Genomic DNA, 27,229 nt, shown 5'->3' on the forward strand with positions numbered 1-27,229 from the left:
CCTTTTTGATTTCGCCTTTGCAAATGGAAAATGCAATTAGTGTGCTCCGATTGCCTCCGAAAGCCAAGGCAAGGAAATGGCGCGTGTGTTAATCATGGTTTTCACTTACGGCTAAATTAAGCAAGCACCGCCTCCCACTCACATCCCAACCCCAAGGGAATTCGGAAATGCAAAAACTGTTGCTGGCAGGAAATCAACTCGATATTTAATGCTGTGTGGAGGTAAGAAGTAACTGCTAAATGTCAAATGATTTGCTCGGCAAAATGTCGACTGTGTGTGAGTGTGTGAGAATGTTGGGGACAGAAGTTGCATTTTTCGTTGGAATTCTCTTGCAGTTTGCCACAACTGTAGCTTGTCATGTAGCTTGTCATTTCCCAGCTGGCCTACGCAAAAGTCAACATGCCACGTGGCGTATGTGTAATGTGAATGCGGCGCACGACCACACAACTTCAAAGAACTGCGAAAAACAGCAGTGGCAGCAGCCAGGCGAATTGTGGCGTTGCCTGTCATTAAACTGCCGCCACGACCTCTTGTTCTCGCATTCAAAGACTCAAGCACATACACTTGAAACTCTCACACACATAGAGATACACACGTACATGCGGCACTTATACTTCTACATAACATACACACGCATGTTCATGGCTTTGAAAGTTGCGCTGAAAAAGTTGGTATATTGGAAAAGTTTTCCTTCTTGATTTTTAATATCACAGGTGAGCGTAAATAATTTATTGCATTCATTTACGTTTCACTTCCAATCGCGCCACGTAAACATTTCCAACAGCCACACGGCTCCTCGAGGAGGGTCGCCCAAGAATGGGGAATGGAGAATGGGGGGAATGGAGCAGCCATGCCACAAAATTTATTTATACGCTCCACAATAAAAGGCAAAAGGTTGCAAGGATAAGCAACGGCAGCGTGTCAGCCAAACGCTTTTAACAATGTGCCAACATCGCGGCCCAAGCACAAGCCAAAGCACTAAACACAAATACAATCACAAGCACAAGCACCGGCACCGGCACAAGCTAAATCCTTTTAGACCGTAGATAAGGAAACTTTAATAAACACGCCACACACGCAACCTGGGGAAATTGATAAGAATATGAAAAGTTTGTGCCGGGCACTGAGCAGCTGGTTCAGTAACCGACAACCAAACAGAAAGCAAGACAACCTTACCAAAACCAAAAGCCCTGCAGCTAGATGACTACAAGAGTGCGGAGTGTGCGGAGAGGGAACCGGCAAATTCCTGGGGTTAGCTGGAGCTGGGGTGAAGGGTGCCAAACTTTGCACATTGCATACTTTCAGGAGTTGTTCAATGGCTGCTTAGCTAAAAGCTAAAAGTTGCAGCTTTTTAATTTGTACAGCTCATAAATAAAATTCAGTTTATGCCAAGCATCCCAAAGGAGACACAAAACGATGGAGTAGAGGACTAGCGTGATTAATGGCCTAGCTTGAGACTCACCTGTGTTTTTTTCATCTCCATCTGCTGTTGCTTCTTCTGCTCCATATGCTTCTTGTTCATGTCATAGTTGCGCTGATGTATCTCGTGTATCTCGCCCAAGTCATGGTAATTGGCCAACGAGCTAAACGGATTATTGTAGATGCTGCCAACGCCACCATGATGGCCATGTCCATCGTGTCCATGATGTGGGGCAAAGTGTGAGAAATCATCTGCAATGGCAAAGTCACAATCGTTAACAATGCAGCTAATTAAAGCAAATATTGATGCAGCTGCCAAGTGTCAATGTTGGCAATGCAGCAACCTATTACGCAATTTAACATTTTACTGCATTGTCCCTCTCTTTGCAATACATAATAATGCGACAAACTGTGAAGGCCTGTCAAATATGCTACATGAATCCATGGGTTTAAGATACTTCCGTCAATCACCTTCTACGTTTAGCACATTTACAGCGCCAAAAACCCGAAGTCACTTTGTCTGCAACTCAATCAAAACTTTTGTTTCCAAACTTTCACTTTCATAACTCAAATTTCATCCTAAATTTAGCATTTCTTAAGTCGATTTGCAACACATGTTTCCGAGCTTCGCTAAGCTGGCCTCTGGCAGCGATTTTCCTCCTAGATTGATTCACAATAAACTTTTCTCCCCCCACCACCATCTCTCAGACACAATAATAGAGTATCCACCAGTTGAGCAAGCGGTTATTGTACTCACCTCCTGGGCGTGCACCGCCCCAGCGCAAACTCTTGTCGTAGCGATCCATGAGGTGGGGTACGTGGTATTGGGACTGATATTGGTTATAATACTGCTGCTGATAGTAATGTTGCAGCTGCTGCTGAGTCAGCTGGGTCAGCTGAGTCTGTTGCTGCTGCTGCGTGCGACGCTGATGCTTGCCATTGAATGAGTAGACGTGATGCGTGCGAACATATTTCTCCTCCACCTTCGATGTTAGTTGTTGTTTTGGGGTGCAAAATAATAATAATGAATGTTAAATTGCAATGTTAAATAAAGAGCGGATAAAAGTCAATTCAATGTCAAACTTTTGCATACGGTCGCAAATTAAAAATGGATTATATTACAGTGGGTACAGTCCCACTACTCCCAACCCATAAGCCTCACTTGTACATCCTTCTCCGCTCTCTCTCTCTCTATCGTTCAGAAATCCAACAAACACACCCACCCACACACACATACAGTGGCAAAACCCGGTCAGTTTGCTGGCCGCCTGGGTGCGCGTTTATGAATAAATTTCATTTTAGAGTTTTCCATATTCTGTGCGCCAACGGCAGATATAATAAATTTATTTATATTTCATTTCCTTTTCTCTTTCACTGTTGCTGTTGCCTTTTGCCAAGGAGCAGCAGCTGCTGGATGACCCAGAGTTTGGGTCTGGGTCTGGGTAATTAAAATGAAAGCTCCATGAGCCGCGCATGTAGGCCATAATTATAAAATGGCTTAAACTGATGTTAATCTTAATGCAGAACCACTGACATTTCGACATCCCCTGACAGCCATTTCATATCTATATCCGGCCAGCATTGTCCAGCCATTATGCAATTTGGCTGCAAACGAATATTGCCATCATTTTGTAAAATAAAATTGAATCACGCAAACAAACACTCACCCACATACATACATTCAACAGTCGCCCATACAAAAGAAACATATGTACAATGTCGATTATTAAATATCACGCATACGCACCTTTTTCCCATTGATTAGCCAGGTGATGTGAGGCGCCGGTCTGCCTCGGGTTGTGTTGCACAGCGCAAAAAGCTTCTCGCCAATGGCGAAGGGTGTGCGCTTGCGGAACTTAATAGTGGGAGGCGCTGTTTGAGGCACTGTGTGAGAAAAATTATAGCAACAATTAGGGGATGTTCCTTTGAAATCAACTGACAATTGTTACGTACAGTAGACGCTCATCAGCTCATCGCCGCTTGGCTTGGTGAAGATGGGCGTATTCGTCGAGACCTCACAATAGAACTGGCCGGATAGATCGAATTGCACATTCTTCAACGTCACCTGCGTTTCGTTCGAACGTTCCCACTGTGTAATAAAAATAACATTAAGAATATGATACAAAATTACACACAGTTGATTAATCCACACTTTCATCGCATCTCCACCGAGTTAATAAACTCGTGTGCAATTACATAATAATTAATTGTAATTTACCAAAATGAACCACAAAAACTTCTTTCATTATGCAAACGATGGAGCCAAAAATAAACACAATGCTCATTTCTTCGCCGAGCCTTTGCCGCATTCAACCTTAATTGTTTACTTGCAGTTGAGTTAATTAATATTTTAGTGTACACAAATTGCTGATTGAATGTTTGGAGTAAAACGTAAAAGCAATCTCTGTACGGAAAAATTACTTAATAATTCAGAGTGTAATCAAAGTCAATTACAATCCGTTGCTGCACTCGAAAAGAGAACTTGTAAAGCGAATAACGCGAACACTGTGCTCATGACATTTAACAGATATTGATTTAGATATTCAAACATTGTCGTACATTAAGTAACTATAAATAATTGGCCACTATGTGACCGTATCTATCTTTGTATATCAACAGCAAAAACGATCGATAATGTTGGAGGCACTTTTTCACTTATCAAATGGCAATGTTAGGTTTTGGTATTTCTGCCAGTCAGCTTCTTAGATACTTACATCGATTTCAGCCCCTTCAATAGTTGAATTGCGAAAGGGCGGATTTCGTCCATTTATAAATTCGAAGAATTTGCCCTTGTCAACCTTTAGCCATGTCACCTGCAATCAAACCAAAATTCATATGGCAATATTAAAAATAATGTTCGATAGCCGGTCTGTGTGTGACAGTGATTGAATAACTGCCTCAATTTTGATGTTTGCTGTCACTCGATGCGTACACATGAGTAATTGTAATAACCATTAAATAATTCATCATGTTTGGGAGACAATCCGAGCACAACAAAAAAAAAAATCTGATGATAAAATTAATGCGATTGCTAAAAAAAAAAACTGAAAAAATAGAAAGAAAAAAAATATAATTGCAATACAATTTAACTTTGCAACAAGTTGCACAAAAGTTTTTGCAACACAACAATTAAATTGCGCGTTAAACTGTATAACAGTAAATAATAGAAGGTTTTATTGAAATGCCAGCAGCATGCAGCAGGCAGCAGTCAGCCATCAGTTGCAAACAGCATTTGGCGGTGGCAGCAGCGGTGGCGGTGGCGCGAAGGGACTTGTGTTGGTTGCGTAATTAAAAACGAGATCTCTGAAAGCGACATGAATGCACGAGTATGACTGCAAAAAGTTACTGTTGCAGTCAAGTTGCCAAGTGAAGGAGATGCCAGCGAAGCGCGGGCTTAAAGCAGCCACTGCAAAATACAAATATGAAATGCAAATGAAAATTAATTTTCATGCACAACTTAAAACTGCGAACAAGTTCTCCCCTGCGTGGCTGCTTCGCTGCCCTGGGGTGGGCGACGAACCGCGATGCAACCCTTGAGAGCGGCGCTTATCAAGGGTTTTTAATTACGCACAACATTTATTTATTGCACTTTTTTGGTCGCGAGTGTGACAACGGATCGCTGCTAAACTCAATGGCACAAGGGCCATGTTAAAGAGCTATCCTTATTGCTCCATTAAAGACTGAGGTGAAATTGTAGCTGGTTTGATTGACATGCGACTCGCAAATTGCATTGATTGCATGCAACTTAATAATATTAATGTCCCTTTTGAATATGCCTGTGGCTGGCGTCGTGGGCGAACGACGAATGGTGAAACGGCAGTCAAACATGGCGTATGCGTAATTTCGTATCCCAAATGTCGCAGTTACTCACGCATGAGTGTATTGTGGTGTATTGTGTGCGAAACAATCGATAAAGCACACGCTTCAACCCAACACAGGGGACGCTTACAACAAAACAAACATAAACATGCAACCACAATGGTCGTAACCACGTTCGCTTTGCCCCTTTTCAAATGCGCATCAAATTTTATCAGCCACTTGTGGAAATTTTTTGAAACAATTCCCTGCGATATGATATGAACACACTTATATTTTTGGTGCCATGGCTACAATCATAATACTTAATAACTAAAGTGGGTATCACAAAGTAATCAAACTCTGTCCCCAGAATGCGACAGTTCGTCCCGCCATATCTGACAGTTAGTCAGTTGGTCGGTCGGTTGGCTCCATGGGGATCGCAATGCTCCTGCGACAGCTCATTTTCCTGTTGCCTGCCCAGCTCTCCCCACCCACTCAGTTACTCTGTTATTGTTCTCATTAATGGTGTTGTTATTGTTGTTGTGCAGGCAAGCATGAGATTGGCATGTGTTAGCTTTGGCGTGTCCGCTGTGGCATGGTCTGACTTTATATTATTTTGATTGTGTTTATTAGTCCGCTTATTTTCAGTATACGCTCTGCACTCTGTACGCTGTGCCACTGGCAAATCAAAAGCTCGTTAATGCGGACCTGAGCCTGCTGCCTCCTGCGTCTGCCCTGCCTGCCATTTGAAACGTAATTAGTTTATTTAATTTATATATGCATGTATATATGTATGTATATATATTTCTTTTCGTTTTTTTTTTCGCGGCGACTCTTTTATACGCCCAAAAGTGTACTTCAACATGTGTAAGCCGGACGCGACAAAACCCACAGTCTGCTAACTATGTATGTATATAGAAGGTAGTCTGTGTGAGTTTCAGTGTGTTCGCATTTGCGTTTTAATTGCCTTTTTAGTGCCACTTCCACACAATTTGCCACGCTTCGTGCAACAATTCGAATCAAAACGAGTTGGCTGGAGTGAAGCCAGCGCACTCGGTTATATAGTCAATTATACTAATTAGCCATCGCCACAGCCACAGTTGGAGTCACAGGCAGTCACAGAGTCGCAGTCGGCCGCCAAAATGGGCAACGGTCGACGACCAACGCCAACTGACCAAATAAACTAATGTCTACATGTAAACACGGCAAATGCTGCGCTTATTTTAGCGCCCAACTAATTGTTCGCCTCCGCAAGGTGTATCTACAAATTTGTCAGCAATCAGAATAATGCCATCACAGGAATTGTAATGAGCTTGTTTTATGTAAAAGCTTCAACAAAACAAACGGTTTGAAATAACAACGCAAAGCGATAACTAAATTAGAAAATATTTAACAAATGATTTCATTTATCTGTCAGTTTGAAATGTTTAATTTTCTCTTTGTGTTTCAAACATTCGTCGGCCCTAGAATATTTGAAATTATTATTTAGCATAAAGTTTGGATTAGTTCGGTAGTGAATTCCCTCATTTTCGGCATTTCTTTTTGTGGTTTTAGTGGTTGAGATGGTTTGGGGCACAAAAATCAATAAGTTGTGCGGCTCTAAAACACTCAACTTTGTGGCATTTTTGCGCCATAAAACTTGTACGCTTTTATGGTACTTAGAATGAACAAAACGACAACCTCAAGCACAACCTCCACCACTCTTCGTCTCTCTGTAAGAGGAGCCATTGGCGGTGCTTGTGGCTGTGCTTGTGCTTGGGCTTGGCCTTGAATTTGTATGCCACGATTTGTAGTGCCACAAAGTTCCAAACTAAACTAAACTAAACTGAACAGAACAGAAGTGAACTGAACTAAACTGAGCTGAGCTCAACTGAACTAAAAGTATGCAGGCCAAAGTCTGGCATTCGGCGCTAGGCACTCGACATTGCCGTTGGGGTCAATGTGGCAGGAAAACTAAGCAGCTCATTTGCCATAAATTCAAAGGCGTTGCCTTTAGGGGGGCCTGTACGCCTGTGCGTGTCCCTTGATGTTTCGTGACAGTAATAAGAGACTTGAAGTGAAATTAATTGTCGCAACTGAAACCGAAACTGAAACAGAAACAGAACTGAAACAGAAACTGAAGCAGCGGAAGTGACAGTCGGGGTCAGGGCTGAAGTCGGCGCGGAGTTTGCTCTTTGAATGCAACCGTTCTTTGACAGCTGCAATTTCTCTGCCTTTGCTCCGTTCCTACCCGAAATGGTGGCATGCAACGTCCAGAAGCTACCTGAACATTTAATGGCCAAAAAACTTTCTGCACAAAGTGGTACAAGGCAAAGGAAGTTGCTTTTGTCGTCGTTGCGTTTTCAATTTAAACTTCCAAATCGCATGCAACATCAGTAAACAAAACTAAAGTAAATATTTATAACTTGATCGTGCGCCGAATGTTGTTTCATACAGCAAATAAATAAAATGAAAATAATAAAATGGTTCATATTTTTCGAAATTTATTTAGAATATAACTTACCTTAAATAAAACCATTTCTTCCACGTTGTGCTTGCATTTAAATGTGGCACTCGAGCCTCGCTCCACATACCTTGGCACCACCAGCTCAACATTCACATCCGATTGTCCATCTATGGGAAATAAAGGAAATACACACGATTTTAATAGCTGCAAATAGACTCGACAGAGCAACCACATCATCGACCCGCTCTCTCTGAGAACGCCACCGCATCGACGTTCAATTGCGGCTTAATTGAAACGCCATTAAATGGCAGAAGCAGACGCAGAAGCAAAATGAAAATGAAAATAAAAATGAAAACAAAATCAACAGCAACGGCAATGAAAAGAGTGAAGGCAAAAACAACAACAACAACAACAACAATATGACCAAATATGCAGTCTATTTTAAGTGCGGCCAACACGGTTGAACCTCATCGGCAGCCACCTCTTTTAATTGCCAGTTTATTGAGTATAGGCCCGGGGCTGACCTCCCGGACCGGCTCGATAAATCTTAATTTGTTTGCCAAAGTGCACATGAGAAATTTTTCGCTTGCATTCCAAAAATACTTTTCTCTGAGCGTGTGTGTTTGTGATTCTGAAATATGTGTCTGTGTGAGTGGACGTGTACAGTCATTGAGTGTCAAATATTTACGTGGGGCATGCACCAAGCTCGTGACGTGCCTCGCTGGGAAATATGAGTATAAGGCCATCAACAGCAACAGCCACAGTTTTACGGTGCTTTTATTCTGCTTTTCATTCTGACGACACCTGTTTCGGTTTTTGCTTTCTTTTTTTTTTTGTTGCTGAAGTGCAGGCATTGAATAACATGAATAAGATGAAAAATCAATTGTTCGCAAAGCTCTTACTTTCAAGTAAGGGTTATTTATTTGTTTTATTGAAATTTATTATTACTCAACAATCAGACTTGGATTGCTGTGCAATCAATTAGCTACTAATCTTTGTGTAAATAATTTATATGCTCATAAATCACGTTTCGACGGTTATTTGTTATTTCCGGCGGCAATATTGCATTGAATCTGCGTTATTAAAAGTTAAGTATGAAATTTATATTTTAAATGCTAAATTACTGTTGCAAACTGTTGGCAAAACATTTTGATTGGCACTTGAACTGCTCAGAAAATGATAATTTCGAAAGCTACTTAAATGACCGACGGCATCTGGCAGAGATGAAAGTTCTTGGTTCGAACTTGTAACAATTAGCAAATTGCTTTGCAGCGGGGAATCAATAAATTGGGCTGCGATCCATTAGCCATCGAGCATTTCCGTTATTCCAATCATAATTAAGACACCAAAAATGGCAAAACGGCAAATAGCAAATAGCAAATGGCAAATGGCAAAAAGACAGAAGGCAAACACATTGCCTACAAAGTGGCGCCAATTTCATTTTCATTTATTCACACCACGCTGCTGTCGTCAGTCACGCAAAATGTCAACGACTGAGTAAGTAAAAAACGTGTCAGGCAGCGCGAAAAATATGGGAAAAAGCGGAAAACAAGAAAACCAAATGAAATGAAGCACGTCAAGTGTATGACAGGCAGGCAGGCGGGCAGGCAGGCAGGCAGAAAGGCGGCGAAGCAGTCAAACATTGGAACATTGCTTGTTGCCCGTTTGGTTTGGCAACTTGTTGCAATACACAGCGAACATGCCAAGCCTTCATTGGTTTTGTGGCATTCCCTTCAGCATATCTGCCTTCTGTATGTGTGTATGTGCGTGTGTATGTGAGTGTGTGTGTGTGTATACGTGTTCGTGCCGCACGCTAACGAGCAGTAATTCACGAAAATTCAATCATGCCCAGCTGGCCAAGACTCGACAGCCAAACCGCAGCCTGCAGCCTCCAACCATCAACGCCTCCCTTTCTCACACATTTGACACCTCCTTCTCCTAGCCACGGTCTCCAATGATTCAACAAAAGGGCCAAAGGGCACACAGTCATGGAACGAATTGGAGCACGAGTTGGTTGACTTTTTTGCCCGTTGCCTTGCTTCGGCTCCTGTCTGGATAATCGTGTCGAGTATTTGGCATTAATGCCGCCACACTCAACATCCATTTCTATGGCCAGACTTGGCAACTCGCCAATACTTTATACTTATTTAAAAAACAAAAATGAAAAACGAAGTAAACTTTGTAGCGTCGCAACCTCTGACAAGATGTTCACCCGCCGCAATTATTGTGGCGTTGCCTGCCACAACCAAAGAAAAATATTCATTACAATCTGCCTGCCACGGCGAATCTCCTTGGTTCGTCAGAGTGTTGGCTAACTAAAGTCCTTGCTTCTTGCTTGTTGCTGCTGCCGCCTTGACTTTGGCTGTGGCTGTGGAAAAAAATGAGCTCACATTGACAACGACAGCGCGAGCGTTTTGTTGTACGTGGTGTACGTGTTTTACAAGCGGAAATTGATGATTTTCCACAAGTCGAGCGACAATAAAGCGTGCAGCATGTCAGCAAAACGCAAATAATCAATCAATCAACATTAATCAAGGGAGAGTGAGCCGTGCCCGCCCACAATCTACAACTGTTGCAGTTATCCAACGAGGCTTTGCCTGTCTGCTGTGCCAACAACTACATCAGCATATTTGCTGCTGCTGCTTTATTTGAAAATGTGGAATGAGTTTAGGAAGCCATTGATATGCATATGGCTTCAGTTTAATACGCAAATTTCCCAGAATTTCTAAAAATAACTAAGAAATCCAAGGAAATCCTTTAATATTCAACTTTATTTAACTTTAAGACAAATATGAACTCGAAAGCTAAGCAATTGATGTTTATGCTATTTTAGTGCAGATTAGCAGCATTTAATAATAATAGCAATACGTTCACTTTGATAATTGATTAGCAAGACTTTAATAAATTGCATACGAAATGTTATTTAATTACGCAAGAGTAAACTTTAAATACAATTAAGTACTCATCATATTTGAGCTGTTAATTGTTGTATTTAAAACACAGAAGCAATAAAATAAATTGATTTGGCTTCTGCTTAGGTCGGACTAATTTCTAAACATAAGTACGAAATTCGATATAATCTCTTAAACTCGTTAGCTAATCAATTCATGTTTATGCCATTTTAGTGCAGATTAAAAAGATGTAATAATATTAATAATAGTATTACGTTCACTTTGAAGATTGATTAGCAGACTCTGCTATATTGTATGTTAAGTGTCATTTAATTACTCAAGAGAAAATTTAAAATATAATTTAAAACTCATTAGATTTGAGCTGCTAATTAAAGACACAAAATCCATCTAATAAATTGTTATAGCTTCAGCTTAACTCAGAAAATACGAAATTGCAGCCTTTGATTTCAGATAAACAATAAATGTTTATGCTGTTTTAATTCAATATTAGTAGCATTACGTTCACTTTAATGATTGATTAACAGATTTACCAAATCGCATATAAAATGTTATTTAATTACTCAAGAGAAAACTTTAAATATAATTGTGTACTCATCAGATTTGAGCTGTTAATTCTTGTGTTTAAAATATAACAAAAGCCATAAAATAAATTGATTGATGGCATTCGGTAGGTGAACAGCAGTTGGGAATATGAAAACTTTTGTCTATGGCCGAGTTCTTTGTGCTGAACTGTTTACTGTAAACTGTTGGCTGGTTAGGCACTAATTGCAATAACATCAATAAATTATTGTTGCAAAGACAAACACAAGGGGCGGCACAACAATGTCTGTGGCAACAGTCTGGAGCAGAGAACCATAAACAGCATTTGCTGCTGCTCGATTGTATTCATATTTTCAATTGATTGCTAAATCAATATTTGAACTTTGGCAGCTGCTCAACAGTCACATTTCGCCTAAGGACATAGAAAAAGAGAGAGTGGAAAAAAGCCCGCCAATGAGAATGTAGCAAAAGAATAAAGCGAATAAGCGATCCACATTTGTGGCTGATGACTCGCTCGCTGTTATATGTAACTATCCGTGTGAGTGTATGTGTGTGTGCCACGCCTGTTGCAATGACAACGCAGAACGCAATTATAGCCCTTCAGCTGAAGTGGTAAGCACTGAGTGCTGTCCGTTCCCTACCGGCCTGTCCGTCTGTCATTTGGGCTACATGCTGGCCATGGCCAGCAAGCAAGCACTCCGACAGAACTCCCGACACTCTGTTGCTTTTCAATATAATGTTGAATCATTATGGTTGATTGGCAGACCAAGCACAACGACTGACCTACACCCCTGCCCTGCCCCTTCTTTCACGAAATGAGTAATACTTATGAGCAATATGCGCACATTCTGCAGAAGTTCATTAGTTCACAGACTATCTGGCTGATTGACAGACAGGCAGGCATTGTCTTTCCCACTCTAAGGGCGTTTTCCTGCTCATTATTGCCATTTGATTTGCCCCAGTTACTTTTCAGTTTCCAGTTGTATTGTGGAATGCGGTGGATGTGTACAGATATATTGTGCACTTTTTATAGTGAGTGTGTTTCTAATTGATTTACTCGAGTGACTTTGTGGCTTTTCAATTTATATTTATGCTTGATCGACAATGGTCAAAACCTAATCAATGTGGTTATAGTGTATTTGCACAACGACAAAAGGCCAAGGAAATATCAACAGTAATAATAAACCTATATCCCAGCACATGAGCTAAAAAGCCTACCCTAAACGACTTTAAGGATGAGGTGGAGAGAGGTAGAAAAAGTTCAAGGAGCTGTGTTTAAGCAAGGCGAAAGGATAAAGCCATAAGTCGTTATGTTTTGCCAAGCCAGTCGCTTGGTAAATTTAGGCTGATTTTGCTGCTGTTATGCACAAAAGAAGAATATAAAAAAAAGAGAAGAATGAAAAAATAACAGAAAAAATAGATGGGGAAAGTAAACGAAAGTTAGGTCTGCAGGCAACGTGTCGGTGGCATAAAGTAATTTTATAGAACAAATCACAGGCATTAGTGGATATAAATCCCGTTTATCCTTGCTTGTGTATGCGCGCGTGAAATTTAAATATGTAGCGGACACAGCGGGGCGACAGAGAGACAAAACACGGACACATCCACAGCCACATTCGGAGGGAAACGAATACAACAATAGAGAACTCAAGAAAAATGGTTGTCCTTTGCAAGAAAGTGGCCTGCACGGTCCTTGAACAACTGGTGGGTGCGGAAAAAATATAATAAAATATATATCTATACACACCCGCGCGCACACACATAAACTGATGTATATGTATAAGTATTTAAGCTATTGTTTTTATGCAAGCTAAATCGGCTCAACAACGTTGAGTATACGAGGCGTGGAACTAAGAGAAGAAGTGTATGAAAGTTATTCGGCTGTACTGTGAATTTTAAGTAGTTGTTACTTGCAGTCGTCGGCATCATGAAGATAAGTGGCCTTTAGTTTTCCATATATCAAAGAGAATTATCTAATGTGAACAAATGCATGAAATGGATGTATGTGTGTGGAAAGTTCTTTTGAATTGAAAGAAAGTTTTATTGAGAGCATTTGATTTCCTTGTACCTTCGAGTACAATTTTCAATTTAATATTTATTTTATCACATTTGGAAAATGAAATCAGTTTCTGTAAATAAAAAATCAAAGAACCTAACCAGCGTGAATGTTTTTTCATGCACATACGCACACAAGAAACCGAAAGAGAAGCAGCATCAGCAGCAGTAACAGAATCATAACCAGAAGAGAGAGAAAAACCAACCTTGTATATGAGTATGGCCGACAAAAGTAGCCAATGTAATGGTCAAAACAAGCAAGTGCCAGCGCAACGGGAAGCAAACATCCCGTTTTGAAAATTTTATCTGGTCATCCGGCAGTTCTGGCAGTGACTACAACCATTCCAGCAGCAGCAGTAGCAACAGCAACAGCAACAACAAAGCAGTCAGACCGCCACCGAGGCAGACCGACCGCCAGTTGTAGTTGTAACAAAAACCAAAAACGGAAAGAAAAAAGAGAGAATCCGTTTATAAGTAAGTACATAAGAAAATGGCTTCAAGGGCACGCTCTGGCGGCTGCAGCACAACCACGGCACGCCCATCGGTGCGCCCAGCACGTAGGGCACATACAGCACGCCCAGTGCCCATTTACAAGGCCGTGGAGCAAACACATGTAGGCCATGAATCTCATAACGAGTGTTAGTCATGCGCCACAGAGTCCGCCCCCCCACTCTATGACTGAGTGTGTTAGTATTTATGTGAGTTGGTGTGTGTCTGTGTATGTGTGTGGGTTGCCCTCAGTTATCGGACCAGTGAGTGCGACCAGGACCTGGACCTGCCTGCCTGCCTGTACCTGCCTCGTAAAGATGCAGACCATTATAGAAATGAAAAGCAAACGCAAAGGCAACCGACAAGCGACGGCGACGACGACAGACGGCAACGTAGCCGACATCGTTGTTGGCAAACACATAAAAGTGCTTAAATTACTTTTAAGCGAAATTATGTTTTATTAATGCGTTGGCCAGTGCCAGCAACAGCAACAACAGCCACTGACAGACAGAAAAATAAACAAGCAAACATTGCAAATTAGTTGCGCGAATGGTTTCGCTTTTGGTTTCAGTTTCTGTTACTGTTACTGTTTCAGTTTTCATTTTTATTCAGTTTTTGGCTGTTGGCCACACTACGAATACGCAATTTTGTCAGCAACTGCAATGTGTGGGTGCCTGTGTATGTGTGTGGTTATGGTATGTGTATGTATAATATAATTTTAATGCCAGTTTCTGACGCTGTTCGAGCTTGACAACTTCTCATTTGCGGCTACCAGCTGCCAGAACAAATTTATTCATTTCCCTCTGAAGGATTTTACAATCAATTTGGGAAAATGCGCTTAAATCATTGATGATAAATGCCCGTAAAAACCAGTTAAAGGATATACGGACTACAAACAATTTTGGTGACATTTTCCACATATTTTTCTGGTACGGTCAGCGCTTGGATTTGTTTATTTCGAAATCTGTGGAAAAATTTCAAATAAATAGAACTGAAACGAAACGAAGCGAAGCGAAGTGACAAACAGCAGAAAATTATTTATTATTTCGGTGGTATTGCAGTGCAGTGTGACACAGATGTTTTTGGAAAAATTGAAATGGAAAACTTTCAGCAGGTTGAGGAAAACTCTGAATTGAAAAGGTGAAGAGAACGAGCGAAGGCAAGAAGTGGGTCCACCTGGCAATTAATTAAAGCCTGTCATGGCTAGGCAAGTCTTTTTTGGCCGACAGCAGCCAGCGACCGATATCAAAACCAAAAATTTCAACTTGTTTGTATAACCACAGCTGTAGTATTGTGTTACGTATACGTAATTTGCCTAAGCAAATTCCTTGCGCCGCATTGCCGAAATGCCAGTATTTGATGTTGCCCTTATCTCTAATCTACACAGGCATTAAGCCAGCGACACAAACATGGGCCAAGCGATGGTCCGACAGACTATAGGCGACAGACGACAGACGAGGAAGCCACAGGACCTGCGGCATATCCAGAGTCCTCTGATGATATTGACATTTATGCTTGGCACACAGGCCACAGCCCGCAGCCCACAGGCCCAAGGATGTTGCCGTTGCTGTAGTTTTTTTTTTGCTCATTGTTGTTGGTTGCTTCATCTTTTTTAACAAAATGCTGGGCACACTTTTTGATGACATTTGACAGCACCTGCTGCCTGCCAACAAAACCGGACTAGGCAGGGGGCAAAGCATTAGCCAGATCTTGTCTAGCTGGCTGAATTTAGTGATTACAAGTATTTGATATTTGAGGATGGTATAAATGATTCGCTCTGACATTTGGCACAGCGATAAATGCGCATTAAAGTTGAGAAGGAGCACAAAATGACGCAGTTTGCAGTGTCGAACACGCATGACCACAATAATAAAGCCATATTTGTTTAGTGCCAATAAAGAGCTGGTCAACTTGTTGTGCGAAACAAAGAGTAGCAGTGTGTTAGTGTGCTACACAAGTCTTAAAGAGCGAGAGAGAGAGAGTGGGAGAGAGGAAGTTCCACATTCAATGGCAAGCATAGCTTTTGTTTGTATTCCAATTTCAGCTGCTGCCTCGGGACTCGGGCGCCATTTAAAAATCAACGCAAAGTGCCTTCATTATGCGACTCGTGACCGTACCCAGACCCTGCCATGGTCCCGGCTTCATACCAGTCGCATAACAAATCCCTAGCCAAGGGCTAGCATATTTTTATATTCAGCCAGGCGGAGAAAACACTCACAAAAGGCGTAACAATCAGTCGGGGCGATCATAAAATCTATATGTAGTCAGGTTTTTGGCTTCTGGTTTTGGTGATTCTAATCAATAATTTACGCATTTTCATTTCGTTCCGCCCAAAGGTGGCATTAGCATTGGGCCCACAATTACTACGACCGACCGACAGACAGACAGACGGAAAGACAGAAAGGCAGGCAGACAGAAGTGCTAGGGCATTCAAGTGTGTCCCTGTTTGTGTGGGCTCTCGTGTTGTTATTGTTGTTGTTGTACTCTTCCTCATTTTCAAGAAATACAAACATCGGCCAAACTCTGTCTGGGCCCTATTCCCAAGCGCCCATTTTCTCAAGTCGGCGCTGCATAAATTGTTTGGTCGTGTGTCTCGCTTTGTTTGTAGTTTACAGTGAAAAAGTTTTGGCGCTCCAAGGTTCTCAAGTTCTTAAAGTTTTACGTGATAATTTGCACATCTCATAATATCTCATAATATAATATATTATTTATGCTTAATTTTAGCTTATTTCTGCATTCGCTTCCTTGTGCATTTTGCTCTTGCTCTCTCTCTCTCTCTCACACAAATCCAATTATAGCTAAGCAGCAGCGATTTAGACTCCAGCATATTGCTGTTGTTGTTGCTGCTGTTGTGCTATTACTCTTGCTGGTAATTCCTTAAGGATTGTGTTTACTTGAGTGCGCATGTGGCTGCCAATTGACGCATATTTGACTTTCTGCCTTTTCTCGCATATTCTTGCTGTTTCTTGTTACAGTTGAGTATTTGAGTTGCCAACATAATACACAATTATTGAGCAACGCTGAGATTTGGCTGTGGTCCGCCATTCAGTCGCTGATTGCCGTCTCTTGAGCTCTGGCAATTGTTGCGTGAAGCACCACAAAAACAGCAGCAGCAACAGCAACAATATAAATATCAACAGTAGCAGAAGCAGCAGCATCAGCAGCTAGAGCTTGATGAATACTAAGCAGCTTAGCCCAGCACTTGGCATTGAGTTTGGATCAGAATTTTAAATGCTCGCCAAGCCAAGTGAGCCACACAAAAACTGCTAAACAAATTCTTAGCCAACGTAAAGCCAATGAAATGCGTGCTAGCTGCCACGCTTCGGGGTTTTCTTTCTTGGAATTGGCTTGCGTTAATTAAAGTCAAGCCAATGCTTAAACTGCACAAATGTGGCAATTAATAAAGCGCCAAAATGAGTTCAGCAGTGAGCTAGCTCACTCGTAGCTCTCATATTGACACAAAAGCCTGAGAGTTGGGTACACACATTACGCATACGACGCGTGCTTCGTGCTCTAGGCGGCGGCAAGTCAAGTATCTTTGCTTAGACTGCTGCCGTTGCGAATATTCATAAGCTTCCTACATTTATAATATTAATTGAATTTGACGCATGAAATATTTTATTCATACAAGAGAAGTGTGTGTGTGTGTGTGCTAGGAGTAAGAGTCTGAGCGTGGCTCTGTGTGTGTGCGTGTAAGTGTTTGCTTGTGGGCGGCAACAGCTGCTAAATCATCAACTTATGGGCTCATTAACAGCTGTAGCGAATAGGCTGTAGGCCGTTGCTGTTGCTGTTCCTGATTCTGATTCTGATTCTGACTCTGGCATCGAGTTGCGCCGAGTCACCTGCCGCATATTAACTGCAGGCATTAAACATTGTTAAGAGCCGCAAAATCATCACAGTTACAGCTCAAACACAGTCACACACATACCTAACATTCGCTCACTCAGCTGGTCCTGTCCATGCCCATTGCACAGTCGGTTAGATAAATGACTGGCTTTCCCCACTCACAACATAGACACACACACACACACTCAGTCACACACATATAAGCCGCATCATTAGGAGCTAACTACACCAGCAGCAACATCTAAAGCATGCTCCATGAAGAGTCAGTCAAATTAATTAGGCAGCTGTCAGGCTCGACTTTGTCTGCATCGTCACAGCCGCCCGTCGACATCTTTGTCTCAGCTGTATGTTTATCTTCCCGGGCAACTTAACCCGAATCACTATAAATTTAAAAGATGTACTCCCAAGTAGAATTTAATGCCGGCATATATTAGCCTAATTCCAAAATACATAATTACTGGTCTCACCATGTGCAGATTTAATGCGCAATTTCTTTTTAAATATATGCTGAGAAGAAATTTCGTTGGTAGTTATAATCTTATTATACACCAGAGAGATTCAGCTTGAAAGACTTGTGTTTAAAGCTTATGATTAATATAGTATGGTACACACGTACATATCTCGCAATCCATTTAAATATTAAATTGAAATTGTATGCATTAATTCAAGGCAAGGCTTTCAGTACTTTCACTTGATTTGTTTTATTTATTTTCGCTTTACTCTATCGGGAAAGAGAGAGAGGGAAAAGAAAAGAGTGCTGCTCGTTTTGGTTGTTTGTCACACTCAATTCATGCGGCTGAGTCAATTTTCAGTAATAACACTTTATTTGGCCCATTTTAGTTGTTCATCAAAGACTGGGAGAATGGGCTCAGTCGGGAAAAGGACTGACAACACAGCTGCTTATTGTATGTCATGTCTTGTTTGTGGGCGTGCCTAGATTTCACCAGCTAGCAGCTAGTGTTTTATTGCCTACTTTAGGGCGCTCTCATACACACTCACCACGAGTAGCAGTGAGGCAGTCGCTTGGCAGTCCTTTATGCGACCCGTTAACAATACATACTTTCAAGTGAGCACATACATACACACACACACGCTTTCTCGCACACACACACACACACACAGAGACCAGCAGCCGAGTGGAAAAACAAAAACATTTGCCTTTCATTTGCGTCCCCTTTGCATAATAAAAATGTGTAGTTTACTTTTTTTTCCTTTCCACCAAGCTCAGTCGCAGTCGCAGTTGCAGTCACAGTCGACGTCGCCGTTGCCGTCGCAGTTGACGTCGCTGCCAGCTTCATCGTCAGCCAACTTTTCTAGCCCTTTGTTTCCACATTTGCTGTCGTTATTGTTTGTTTGTTTGCCAGCTTGTTATAGTCTTGTGCGTCTCTTGGTGTGTATGTATAGAGGGTGTGCGTGTGTATGTGTGTGTCTGTAGGAGGGTGCGGCTTGTATGTGTGACATTTCCGCCCATGTTTAACTTTTCACTCAGTATACTCTACCCCATCGCTAAGAGCGAACCTTTCTCCTGTCTCCTGCTTCCTTTATTATTTTTTTCTCTTTTTTTTTTGTTGTTTTTTTTCGGCCATTTTATGTGTCATTTTTTGCCTCAGCGCTGAGGCTTAATAAAGTTTTTAGTGCCTAGACATGTTTTTGTTTTAATTCCCACCATACGCCGACATCATTTACACACATAGACTCACACACACACACTCAAACAATCTCACCCTCACACGAACACACACAATCGCAGAGTCATTGCGTTTTTAATTAATTTTGCCTTCTGCTGGCAAATTGTTTCGCTGTGTGAGTGAGTGTCGTGTGTGTGCGTAATAGCAATAAAATAAAATACATATGCAGAGACTCGAGCTGGAAATTGTTCTACGCTTTGGCAGTGATTAAATTGTTATGACTACTCTCACATTGCCGCCTTGGAAGCACTTTAAAAGTGCTAAAAACGTTTGCAGCTTTGTGGGAAAGTGAAATGCAAACATCGAAACTGCAAATCGAGATGGTTTGAACAGCAACAACAACAGCGTGAATATGACTCTCAACGTTTCCTTTCCATTTCACACGCTGCAAGCCAAATAATAAACAAATAATAAATACCGAATATGAACACAATAAACTTTAAAGTTCATATGCCATGCTTCACGCTCATCAGCCATAAAAATGAGTGATGATGTCCAACTGGTGATAAAATGTGAACTACACACATTCATATTTCAGTGACCATAACACAGCAACAAAAGAAAAACTAAAGTTTATCATTTTTTATGATTATTATTCTTTTTACTACCATAAAAACAGCAACTGTAGTAAAGTACAATTTTTTGCTTATCCTTTATACAACTACAAAATGCAATTAATAATTAATTTTCTATAATTTAAAGAGAGTAATATGTGTACTTTATTAAACATTTAATTGGTCTTCCTCCTCAATAGTTTATAATTTGTCTATTGCTTCAGTAAAGTACGAACATCTTTCATCTGTCAGAAGTTGAATGTTTGAAAATCACTGCGGACAATTTAAATGCGAAAAGTTTAAAGTATGATGGATTCAAATGTTTACATCTTCAAACAATTGAAAAGTTTACATCCTCATCTCAGGCAATCTGAGTTTTCTTTTAAAAATGATTACAGCTTAAAACAATTGAAAAGTTTACATCTGCATACATATGTGTGTATGTTTGGGTAGTAGGTGTTGGCTGAAAACCCTTTTCCTGTAGCAATATGAGTTTTCTTTTAAAAATTAAACTTTGCACAGAGCTGTACCAAATTGAGAATGGTTGTTGGGGCTATTTAGCCCATCTCTTCGCCTGGCGATGTTGTCGTTTTGTCGTTTATTTGACTTGACCACAGGCCACACTTGTGGGCAAAGTATTTTCAGATTTTTCGGGGCACACACAAATTTATGCGTCATCAATTTAGCCTTTGAACCATTTCTGGCCAGAGCTGGTTGGCAGGTTGAGAGCGGAAGATTTGGAAGGTTGAACGGTTGTTGGACAGGGCTGCTTAGTAGGCGTCCGACTAAATCCCTTAAATCCTAAACTTGTCATTGCTAACCAGCAGGCCTCATTCATTTTGCATGAATTGCCGGCAGCGTTTGACTTTAAAATGCTCTCGACCTTTGTTAAAAGTTTTCTACCAAAGCCCGAAAAACTTTATGCCAAAAATCAAAATGTGGCCAGTAATGAATGCGTCGGAAAATTCCTGGTCGGCTTATGCATGGTCTTGGGTTTTGGATTTCGACTTCAGAATTGTATTTGAAATTGAGGGGAAATTGGGCTCAGCGGCAGCTCTCAATGTTCATAAGTGTATTCGGACGAATAATTAACGCTTCGCTGCACAGCATTCGAGTCCCAGCTTTGAGCACATTCCACTGCTGTTTGTCATTTGCCATGGGAGTCAATTTACATTTGGCCAGCAGAATTCGATTTTTGTAGAGCGCATTGTTGTTGCTGTTGCTGAGAGTGTTTGTCAGCGTTTGCTGACCCATTGCGTGCCATTTGCCAATTTATGGCTTTTTGAAATTTATTTCGGGTCTGCCAGTTACAAATGTCTGCCGGCGATGCCAACGCGTTTTTGTGATTTGGGTTGAATTAGCCAAGATTTATACTGCAACTGCTGTTGCTCCTGTTCTTGTTGTTGTTGTTCTTGTTCTGCTGCTAATGTCGGGGCTTGCTTATTAAGCCTCATTAAAACAGCCACAAGAGCAACATCAAAGCAGCGAGCGCAGCAGCAGCGGATTTAACTTTCATGAAGCCGCTTCCTTGCGGCACCAGCAATCAAATAAAAATCTCACGACGTAATTTTTTTTCTCTCCTTTATTCTTCGTATTTTTTATAATATAAACGGCAAAAAAAGGGCGCGTTTCCCTATCAACAAAAGGCAGCAAGGACAATAACTGTGCGGCTCTTAATAAACCCATAAATTTAGTGAAAAATGGTAAATCGATTTCTTTTCTTGCGTTTATTGTTATTACAAAACTGTCACAGCGATGGCAGCAACTTAAAAATGTAAAAAGCAAAAAAAAAATCGAGTCGAACTGAAGCAAACCGAGCGTAAGGCAAATGCAAGCATCTCCTTCGGCCATGCCAAGTAAATCCTTTTTGATAAAGTGCTTTCATTCTCTCGCCACTCACACAGCGACAGTTCAAGGCAAAGGCAAAAAGCACAGCAGCAGCAGCAGCAGAAGCCAGAGCAACTGGCAAATTTCGCGCGCTTTTGCTTCAAGTGTCACATTATGACCATTTTGCACTGCAAACGCCTCGTTGGCTTTCGCAGTTTTTGACTATTCTCTCTGGCTGAGTTCGTTTTAGTGGCGGATTTGGCAATAAGACCCCATCAGATTTATGCAGCTTCTGCCAAGCGTAATTATTTGCTGACATTTTAATAGTTTTCAATTTACGTTTGCTTTTGACTTGACTCGATAAATAGCTAAAAGAGCGAAAGTTGGAGTTGTAAAAGTCATTTTCTAATTTACAAATAATGAAAAGCATTAATAAATAAAGTGCGTAATTTTAGCACATTAAATATTTTCTTTTAAATATTTGTAAGTTTGTAAAAATGCTTTACTTTTGATAAGCACAACAATCTACAAATTGGGTTGGCCTTCTGTTTGAGCAATAAATATGCAAATAACGTATACTAGATAAACCATATCCATTAGTTTTATTCACTCAGTTGACACAACTATGGGTCAAATTCGTTTGTTGTTTCTTTTGTATGCTTATGCTACGCATTCTTGTCAGCTTCATGAATATTTGAGATGTCGCACTTAGGCATAATTGTTTTGTGTTGGAGTTTTCCTTTTTTTACCGCCTTCAGCCAGCTGACGTCTGTCCCAGAAACACTTACACACTCACACACAGCACACGCTAGCATTTTTAATGGCCTCAGTTTAACGACATTACCCAGGACATCATAAATAATACAAATAATAGCAAACGTTGAAATATAAAATTCGTTTTTCGTGTTTCCAGCCGCTGCCAATGCACTGACAATTTGTCGTATGAGCAACTTTTTGATAGGCTCAGTTGTTGCTACGCTTTGCTCGCCGATAAACTTCTCATCTCACATGCTGTCTAGCTCGCTCTCTCTCGCCTTCTTCTTCTTTGTCTACTGTACATGTGCTTGTCAGAAGGAACGCCGCATGTCCTTGCCGAGGTGCTGCCACCCTGGGGCTTTTAAGTTTGACGCTCGTTTATAGACTTTGCACACTTTGCATTTACTTTACGGCGTCGCTGATGCGGCTGATAATAACACCACGTGGCGTATGCGCAATGCCAGACCAGGTACGAGCACAACAAGCGAAATGCCAACAAGAACAACAACAACTTAACAAAACCAAGGAAAAAAAAAGTTGCCCCAAAAGTTTTTACAGCTCGATACACACACGCTTCCTATCTGCCCACTCTCTTCCCTGTGTATTCCGGTATTCCGTATTTTCGGCCTATCGAAACATTCCATGTCCCCACTCCAAGTCGCAGTCGTAGCTCAGCATCATTTACGTCTTACCGTTTTGCTGCTGATTTGGCATCTGGGCTTTACTGAAATTCCGGCCGCTTGCCATTGTTTTCGTTTTGCCGAAGCTTGTTTTATAACTTTTTGATTGTCTTTGCGCCAAATTTGTGCAAAATTGTTCGAGTCGTGTGCCAAGCGCTTCTCTTGCTACCTGCGGCTCGTGCAAATTGTATGCTGCGCATTACCGCACACACAAAAACCCTGCCCTGGCTGCCATGTGTAATATTTACTTTAATCTGATTTCAGTCGCTCAAGTTAACTGTGACACTAAGATGCCAGTCGCGACACTTTGCCAGGCAACACATAGGAGGGCAGGCAAAACTTTGCCCATGGCGCACATATTTCGGCAACAATTTATAGACATTCCATAATGCTTATGTAAAGTATACATATTGGCAGAGTCAAGTTTTAAAGTCTCGAGTACATTAAAGTGTGGTGACAAGACAGCTGCCTGTGGTCGTGCTGCTGCTCGACCAAAATGTTTCATTAGATATGCCAGCAACGTCTCTTTGCTCGAGTCAAATCTCGGCAAGAGCCGTCAGTGGAGCGACGGGCGGTCTGTGGATTGTCAAAGTCGTCACATGTCGCCTGACGAGCAGCTAGACAATCAAGCGAACTCAGGCAACTCAGGCAACTCTGGCCAAGCAGCCATCACGCAGTCTGCCGAGCAGTTAGTCAGCCAGTCAGTCAGTCAGTGAGTCAGTCAGCTGCAGGCGAAATCCTCTTTCAACCCGCCTGTCTTTGTGCCTGTCCTCTCCGCCTGTCTTCTGTCGTTTGTCGTCTGTGTGTGCACAACTTGGGTTTGCCGCTGGCGAGACCTGCCATTGAGGTTGCACAGAGAGCACACACTTGCCTTGTTATCGTTGTTGTTGTTGCTGTTGTTGTTGTTCTCGCTGCCTCTTATAACTATTACATTTATATGGACATGTGCGCACATTAAGCATACGCAACGAAGGCCAGCCCTTGCCCGCAGCCATCGCTGCTGACAGCACTCTGTTGTTGCCCGTGGTTGTCATAATATTTGTTTAAATGTAAATTTCACGAATGCAGTTATAGTTCTTCGTTCTTTTGCCTCGTTTGTGTGTGTGTGTGTGTGTGTCTATATTTATGCAGCCAAATTGATTTATGTTTTGTTTAAATTTCCAAATTGAATTTGACATTTGAGAGCGATGCAAATAGAAATAAATAAGTGCGGAGGCAGTATTGATTAGACTGTGCGAACCTTTTCTATGCCAAAATAAAACAAATACATAAATACGTAGTTGACGACAACAGCGAGTCGCTGAATGTGTAGTATGGCTAAATACAATTAGGCTCATAAAAGCTGGCAGCTATGCCACGCCGTCAACAGCACTTTCTACCACGCACATGAATAATTCAATTCGAGTAATTTCAACTCACAAAAAAAAAAAAATCAATAATAATCGCATCAGTTTCTGTTTCTCGTCGACTCGTCGTCGCTACATTTTCTTAACTTACATTTTCTCGCTTTTAAATTTTGAAAACCACCCAACGACCAGACCTGTTAATGTGTTGTGTCTTTCTGTGTATGCGTGTGTGTGCGTGTGTGTGCGTGTGTGGAAAACTTTCACTTCCGCAAGAAGAAATCAGCCCTGGGTAAACGCAGAGCAGCTCTCTATAAGGTTCATTTCGTTTAACGACTTGAAATTGATTTTACTGTGGCAACAGCACATTTTATATGATGCTGCCTCGTATCTCAGCCATTGGCGGTGTAATATTGCCCAAACGTGCTTTACGACACAGTCACCGATCCTTGTTGCTTCACTTCATGCTGCTTGATTGTGCTACGCTCTCCTCTTCGGTGTTGCTGACTCAGCGACTCCTTGGCGTATTAATTTTCCAGCGATTACGTTGCCTCGACAACGTGTAATAGATACGAGGAGATGTAAGGTGCAAGATGGGAGAAGCTGTTGTCTTTTACGAGCTGCTCATTGAGTTTTTGATTAACTTTCGCCCCCCAAATGAAGCTGTAATTAAATTTAATTTTGTGGCATACTTTTCAGCATCGTAATTAATGTGCACAGCCAAGTCGCTTATTGGTTCGGTAATCAAATCAAATTGCCCATATCTACATACACACATACATGCATCTGATATGCCGTTATGCTGTTAAAACTGATAAATTGCCAATGCGCATATCTGTGGCGATGGCATTTCCAATTAATTTGGTACGCGAATTGCCAATGCAATCAGAGTCAGCGACAGAGTCAGAGACAGAGACCGCATACCACTTTTAATGAATAGCACAAATAAAATAGCTCGCTCTTAGTATAGTGTGGCGTTGCTTTGTTGCTTTATTGCATGTGGCATGGCAAGTGGCAAGTGCAAAATGTTTGTTTGCCAAAGCCAACCATTTATTAAAATTAAAAACTTGTACAAGCTATAAAATAACAACATTCTTTCGGGCATGCCATGCACACACACCCACAAACACAGAAACACACACACAGGTACAGACGATGGCATGACCGTAGCAGAATGTTTATGAAGTAAATAATCGAAGCGTGCGCTCTGAATTATTCATGAGACTTATGAAAAAAACACAGAAAAGTCACAGCAGCAGCAGCAGCTGTAGCTGAAGGCGGACGTAGAAGAAGGTGCAGGGCAGAGTAGAGCAGCCTAACAGGAAGCAGCTTGTGTGAGGTATTGAGGTATTGAGGCTACTTCTGACCAACTGCGTGACATTCCATTGACCAAGGTCGGTTTGCTTTTTTCGAAGAAAATCAACACGTCTGGCAATGGCGTGGAATTTTTGGGGAGCGTAAGTTTAGGGAAGTTTACATGCCTGCGCACCATTTGCAATTAGCCAGGAAGCTTGGGCTTGTTTTTGCATATGCATATTTTAGCTTAAATGCTAAATTTTATAAATAAATTGTTGACCAAGATGAGGTTTTGCTTGAAAACCAAAACTATGTACCATAAGCTATGGCCAAGCTATTTAATATTCAAATATTGTTGGTTGCAGCTTAGGCTCGACTTAAGCTCTAAGCAATTGCATAAATTTGCAAGTACGCCCCTTTCATAGGATTCCGGCATGCCAATAGACGCATGACCACAATCCCTTTATTATACACTTTCCTGCTAAGTATTTTACTTTGTTTAAGAACTTAAGAAGCTTGTGTAATCGAATTGCATACTGGCAATATTTTGCAAACCAGTTTGAATAAAGACATCATTAAACACTAAATGAGAGCTCATTTTATTGAAGTAATCAAATTTTACTGCTGGTTTAACAATGGTTTTCATCTTTATCAAAATCCAATAAATTAACATGCGAAGTGTAAACTTTATTTCACTTACTTGTTGGCTTAATTCCTAGTAATCCTAGACATAAAACAGTTATCCAAAAGTAATACATATTTGCTGCTGGTTTTGCTGCTGTTTTTCTCTCGTCCTCCAATTAGGTTTAGGTTTCAAGGTTTTTAATTCCGAAATGCACAAAACTAAGTTGTACTCGACAAAACAATATAGCGATCGAAAACTGATCTGTTACTTTTTCTCTCTCTCGGGTTTTGATTATCTTCACAAAATTCAAGTTGGGCCAATTATGATAATTAATTAAATTGACCAAATCGGTGGCGTTGCATTTACAAATGATTTTCACTATTTTCTCTTTGGCACCAATTTAACTCATTTTAATCGCACTGCACACAATATGACACGGCAATTGCTTTCCAATCGAGTGCACAAAATTAACTTTATTTGTTTGCCGACACTGAATATTCGCTTATTGAGGGAGTTACATTTTCGCCAAGTTGTCTAAGAGACCCGCGCAGCTTCCCGTCGATAAAGAATATTTTGAAAATGAGTAAATAAAATCGCGCGCAAAGCCAAAAGCCAATGGAGCTACGTGGAGCAGGTGTAAAGCGGTTTATTGCTGTGCTTTAATAAATTTCTTCTTTTTTTCTTTTTTGTTGTGTCAACTTTGGGTAAACACTTGCTAACTTTAAACACACAGACACACACACACGCGCTCGCTAGCACTCACACCTGCTTTGCACTTTCCCTTTCACAGCACTGCACAGCACGGCACAGCACAGCACTCACTCTACACTACACTACACGCCTGCAGTGCGGATGTTCTGGCTCCTTTGGGTTGGCTCTACAAAACTGAAAAATCTCTAAACGAATCCTGGGCAGTTCGCACGCGTGCACTTGTTGTGCCCTTCGCAAGCGTTTA

At 41.2% G+C, this 27,229-nt stretch overlaps 1 protein-coding gene across 1 annotated transcript; it reads right to left on the reverse strand.

Annotated features, from left to right (window-relative positions):
• Window positions 1-1,438: 1,438 nt before the first annotated feature.
• On the reverse strand, window positions 1,439-27,229 carry LOC133836703 (uncharacterized). The gene is made up of 7 exons (XM_062267293.1): window positions 26,350-27,229; window positions 7,721-7,830; window positions 4,134-4,232; window positions 3,373-3,508; window positions 3,167-3,303; window positions 2,177-2,402; window positions 1,439-1,671 (listed from the first exon to the last, which is right to left on the reverse strand). The coding sequence occupies exons 1-7, from the start codon at window positions 26,405-26,407 to the stop codon at window positions 1,439-1,441; spliced, it is 999 nt and encodes a 332-aa protein (XP_062123277.1). The 5' UTR covers window positions 26,408-27,229.

This window comes from Drosophila sulfurigaster, chromosome 2R (assembly GCF_023558435.1).
Source record: "Drosophila sulfurigaster albostrigata strain 15112-1811.04 chromosome 2R, ASM2355843v2, whole genome shotgun sequence".
Classification (NCBI taxonomy): domain Eukaryota; kingdom Metazoa; phylum Arthropoda; class Insecta; order Diptera; family Drosophilidae; genus Drosophila; species Drosophila sulfurigaster.